Source organism: Fulmarus glacialis, unplaced genomic scaffold (genome assembly GCF_000690835.1).
Source record: "Fulmarus glacialis isolate BGI_N327 unplaced genomic scaffold, ASM69083v1 scaffold15848, whole genome shotgun sequence".
NCBI lineage: Eukaryota > Metazoa > Chordata > Aves > Procellariiformes > Procellariidae > Fulmarus > Fulmarus glacialis.
In genome coordinates, this window is record NW_009229084.1 from 1,302 (window position 1) to 6,895 (window position 5,594).

General features: G+C 47.8%; 1 protein-coding gene across 1 annotated transcript in view; it reads left to right on the forward strand.

The window, feature by feature from the left end:
• The first annotated feature begins 1,153 nt into the window (after window positions 1-1,153).
• ZNF821 (zinc finger protein 821) overlaps window positions 1,154-5,594 on the forward strand; it is an 11,687-nt gene continuing 7,246 nt past the window's right edge. Inside the window, exon 1 of the mRNA XM_009583737.1 lies at window positions 1,154-1,193. Coding sequence (XP_009582032.1) covers window positions 1,154-1,193 — 40 coding nt within the window. The remainder of the gene's footprint in view (window positions 1,194-5,594) is intronic.

Below are 5,594 nucleotides of genomic sequence, written 5' to 3' on the forward strand. Positions count from 1 at the left end.
GTCTGTCGGTGTGAGGCTGACGGGATCGCCGTGTCCGTCTGTCAGTGTGAGGCTGACGGGATCCCTTTGTCCATCTGTCTGAGGAGGCTGACAGGATCCCTGTATCCGTCTGTCGGGGGCACTGACGGGATCCCTGTGTCCATCTGTCAGTGGGAGGCTGACGGAATCCCTGTGTCTGTCGGGGAGGTCGATGGGATCCCTGTGTCGGTCTGTCTGGGGGTAAATGGGTTCAGCTCCTCTTTTTGTCTGTCTGTCTGAGGGGACTGTTGGGATTGATTCCTTCCTCTGTCAGCCTGAGGATGAGGAGTCGATGTTTCCCCCCTGGTGAAGTTTGAGGGGGTCAGTGTGTCCCCACCTGTGAGGGACAAGGGGGCGCGTCCCTCCCCATGTGAGCTGAGGTGGCGTTGGTCCCTCCCCATGTGAGGGCAGGCGGCCTGCCCCCACTGCCCCCGTCCCTGGCCCTGCCTGCCCCGGGAGGTCCTCCAGCAGGGAGGGCACAGCAGCCCCGCTGTTCCCCTCGCCCTGTGCCTGTCTGCATGGGCGGTGAAGTCAGTCCCTTTGAGGCGTGTCTGTCTGCACCGAGACCTGTCCCTGGGCTGGCCGCACTGTCCCCACAGCTGCTGCTGCCGTGTCTGGAGCTGTGGCCGTAGGGTGGCCGGTTCCCTCGTCTGCCTGGGCTGGGTTATCTGGTGCCCGACGCCAGCCTTCTGGGCGCGGTGGGGCCTTGTGTCCCCTCAGTCTCTCTCTGGGTGGGGCCCAGAGATAAGGCAGGGTCGCAGATTTGATTAGGCTCTTGCCCTATCGGTCGTGGGAACGGACAGGAGAGAGAAGGGTGTTTGAACTGAGATCGCAGTCACTCGTGAGGTGGGGCACTCTTAGCTTTTTGTATGCTGGGGGCAGGATTACTTATAACTTTGCTTGAGAACTGGGTGGGACTGCCTGTACACAGTGGTTTGTGAAATGCTTGTGGATTGTGTTGGATGCTGGCACTGACTATGGCTGTGGCAGAAGGGGGGGGAATGACCCCGAGACAGTCAGCTGCGTTTGGCCAGAGGCTCAGGAGGTTCCAGTGGTATGTGTGACAGGCTCTTCTCTTCTCAGGTGAGCCCTCTGCTGAGGGAACGAACACTCTGTGCTCCCAGGTCAGGGAAACATGTCCCGTCGGAAACAGACCACTCCTAACAAAGTTCACTGTGAGTATTATGTTACATAGCATTGTGGGATCCTTGCCCTAGCTGGATTGTTGTGGAGTGAGATGGGGAGGAGGGGAATGATGAAAAGGTACAGTTTGTGGGGGAATGGTGTTTACTCACATTTCATCAGGGACTGTAAGAAGAGAAACTGAGCTCTGTGCATCAGGGGAGCTGGCTGTGTCCTGGCATGGCAGGACAGGGATAGGCTTGAACGAACAACTAATGCTGTAAAGATAGGTGTGTATGTGCAGGGCCTGTAGCTGTGCTTTGCATTCACATTGTCACAAGTGCAAGTTAGCATACTAAGAAATGTGGCTTCGGGGCTCTGGCCCATCTTGGGTAGCAAAGGAAGTTTTGGGCAAGGTGGTTTGAGTGTGTGGCTGAAAGGCAGGAAGTTCTGGGTTCTGATCTTTGCCCTACCACAGACTCAACTGACTGGCCTTGGACATATTACTTAAGCTCACTGTACCTCAATTTCCTACCAGGTAATGTAAGTAAAGCCATTTGTTCTTTCCTTGCAGGGAATGGGCAGTGGCTAAGTAATTTACTGGACAGATAAATGCTCTCTGTCAGATCATTCTTGAGCTGATAGGACAGATCTTTGTTTCTCCAGCATTGTCAAGACCCTGGCATTTGTTTGATAGTGAAAGGGCTGAAGATGCTTTACATCAGCACTTCCTGCGGGCAGGCTACAGCAAGATGTTAGTGGAGCTGGGAGACATGTATGGATGTTTGGCTGCAAAGGGGAAACTGCACATATACGGCTTTTGTTTGACTGATTGCAGCGGAGGGAAATTGGGGGGACTGAAGCTATGCCCTTGTACATACCCAGCTTTGCAGCTGGAGACACGTTTGGAATTTGGGTTGGAATGAGGCAAACAAATTTCCATTTCTGTAGACAGGTGAAAGCAAGGCTGATGAGAGGGCCCTAGGTATTGCTAAGCTGTAGTAGCTGTCAGGAGTATGGGACAGAGAGCTGAATGCTGCAGCCCTAACACTGCCTTCACTTTGCTGGTGCTGCTGGCTTGCATGTCTCTGTGTGTTTCTCTGTGCTGCCTTTTTGTATGGGTACGGCAACAGGAATCTATGCATGCTGTTCTCTGTACTAGGGGAAAATACACTGTCATATAGCCTAACACTTTGCACGCTCTGTGAGTGTACTGCAGAGAATTACCTCAGTCTGGGACTTGAAAGCCCCATTGGCTGCTAGAGCTAGGCATGGGAGAGCTGACAGAGCTTTCCTTGGTGGCCAGCGTAAGAGTCTTGAGGCGTGGCTTTTGGCATCTGCACTGACTTGTGCTCTCGAATTCCTGCTTCTGGGTGCTGGGTTCAACAGTGGGCAGAGTATAGCTTTGATTTGCCTGATAGTATATTAATGACTTTGGAATTGTCTTCCTTAGAGAAATGTGGTATGTCCTGTGTTTTGTCTTATGATGCCAGTAACAGATCTTGTGTCCACACTTTCGCTTCTGAGAGTGCCCAGAGATTACTGCTGCCGTTTAGATCAGACTTATATAAGGCATGCACTTACGCTGTCTCCCCTGGTGTAGAGTCATGGTCTCTCATGGAAACCAAGGGGTACCACAGCTCTAATGGTGCAGGTAGAGTTTCCATGGTGTTTAGGTGGGCTGTTTTCTGCACTCCGCTGCGTAAGGCTTAAGTTCTTCAGAAGCTTGTACTATTATATACAAAACTATACATGTTATGGAGTTCAGTTGTGCACTATTTTCACAGTGAACATTGCTTTTTTATCTGCAATACAAGTGATTGTATCTCCAGTTTTGGTCTCAGGGGAAGCTATCTGACAAACATGCTACCAGCGGGCATGAGGTTGAGGTTATGGCATCTGGTATGCCATAGAGAGGAATTATGGGACCTGTTCATCTCCTTTACATGTGGTACATTGCTACAGAGCAACTATTCAACAGGAGCCATCAGGAGCAGCAACTAGGACCACGAGGAAATAAAGGGACTGAAAGATACAAGAAACATGTCTCCACCTTGGGATGGAAAATCTTGTCTCTCTTATGATGAACACCACCAAATCATTGGGACTTCTCTGTCTACCTAGCCTGCTGTGTATCTGGAGGGCCCAGAAATGCCGTGCATTGCACTGACGAGGATAATCGGAGAGAGCATCAGCTCCAAGAACTGGGTGAGCCAGCAGAATGAGGAGTCAGGCTGAGACATAGCAGACACGTTACTGAGACTTCTTCACAGGGACTGAAGTGGTTGGGAGGAGAGGAATAAAAGGGACAGCAGGTATGCAGCTTTTTACGCAGTTGTCTGCAGCTGGGGTCTGATTTGGCAGGCTGCGGGGCTGGGGAAGTGCTTTTTGGATTTGCATAAATACCACTGTGAATATCTAACTGGACAAATTTGTGGGAGAACAGTGCCTACTTCTTCCTTGCATGGCCACTCCATGTTACCTTCCTTCTTGGATTCACTAGGGCAAGTGACAGCTGCAGATCTCCTCTCCCTGGCTTGCTCGGTGCCACCTCTTTCCAGGGTTACTTTCCAGGCTTGGCATGGCCCTCATTTAACCTTGCTCTCACAACGACATGGTTTGCTGTCCTTACTTAGCACAGAATCACTTTGTTTGGCATGTAGAGCGACCGTCTGGGAAGTTGTGTGGTTACAAGTCAAAACAGTTTTAAATGGAAGTTGGTGTAAGGAAATTCAAAGTAATACAGAAACAATGATAAAAATTACTGTTATCACAAAAGTCTCATTGCGCATGATGGCCAGTCTTTCTACAGTTTTAATTGTAGTTATTTCACCTTTGGCAGGGCTGCAGCTCATAATTGGCTCTTAATAATTTAATTTTGTTTTGCCACATGGTACATGAACAACACTTACCTGACAAAGTGATAACAAATAAAACTGTAATACTGGAATATACTTATTGCATTGTCCATTCCACATTGAATTGAAAAATACAATGTGGAGATATCTTAATTGGTTCAATTTGGTCTTTATTTTCTCCCAGACTCTAAAGTATAAAAGTATAAAATCTCTCCAAGCAATTTATCTGATCGTGCATTCAAGCCCATCCATTGCTGCACTGTCACTCCATCAGTTACGGGCTACTCACTGTTCTTGTGCTTGCCAAAAATTCACTGCAGGTGTTAGCGTGCACTTTTATTTTCTCTCCCTGCTGTCCCATGAGCTGCTTTTCTTTCTATTGCTTGTACCCTTTGCAAGTGATGCTTATTTTAGAACTCTTGAGAACAGCTTTTGTTAGTCGAATTAATTCCCACTTCCTAGCTCTATTTATCATGGTCCCAATATCCCATTAATCCTCTGTTTCCTTCCCTCTCCCTCTGACACACGCTCACATTCTGTGCTCTTTAGTGTTGCTTGAATTCTGCTCTCTATAATATTCCCAGTTTGAAGAGAAAGTATCTTGCAAGAAATAGCACCCAGCATTCAAAACCGAGCAGAAATGTTACTTGCATCAAAGTCCTTGGTTCTTAAAGGGCTCTGTGGGCTGCTGTTGTTAACTCTTTCAATTGTGTTGTTTTTCATTTCAGTAACCACTACAGCAGTGTGGACAACCCAGAATAGCGATGGGGCAGGTGGACTAGATCCACAGTGGTGGAAAGACTTGCAAATTTCAGGTCCAGGAAAGGAACACAGAGAAGACCTACATGAACAGGGACTTTAAATTGATGTACAAGGAGGGAATAAAGTGGCTCATCTCTGAGAGACCTTTCTGTTTAGGAAGGAAGACAGGGGAATGATGCAGTTTCTTTTGATTTTGTTTTGTGGATTTTGGGGTGGGGGTTGTTTGCTTGTGTGTTTATTTTCCAGAACACCTGAGAGTTATCCTGCATTCATACAGTTCAAGAAGGGAAGGCTCAGGAAAAAAATCCTTTCTGGCTACTAAGTTGATAGACCACCAGATCCTAGCAGTCATAACTGCCCCTGTTGCACAGTACCACAGGGCTGCCCCTTACCTCCACAGCTGCTCACCTGGCATCCCACTCATTTACAAGATTATGGAGAGCAGAACTGGAATGCAAAGCAGAGGCATTTGTATGACCTTTCACTGTCCTACATATCTAGCTGTTTGTAAAACAAATACAGTGACTTGTTTTGGTGTTGCGGTCAGCCTGCAGCCCTTTTTGTATTTAATAAAGAAACTTCTGGAGAAAAGTCTGTGAATTCAATATTGAGCATAACATCCTTTACTGATAGCAGTGATCCTAAAGCTTTGCCTGTCTTACTCCTTTTCCAAATGAATGTAAGTGTATTCAAGTGGGGTGGAGGTGGGGGTGTGTCTGTATATGAGTATGTGTGTGCAGAAACAATAAAAGTATAACCCTGTACCTATCAAACATTAAAGCTCTAAAGCTTCATCAAAGTAGGACTCAGTCCATCAGTAGATGAACAGGACGC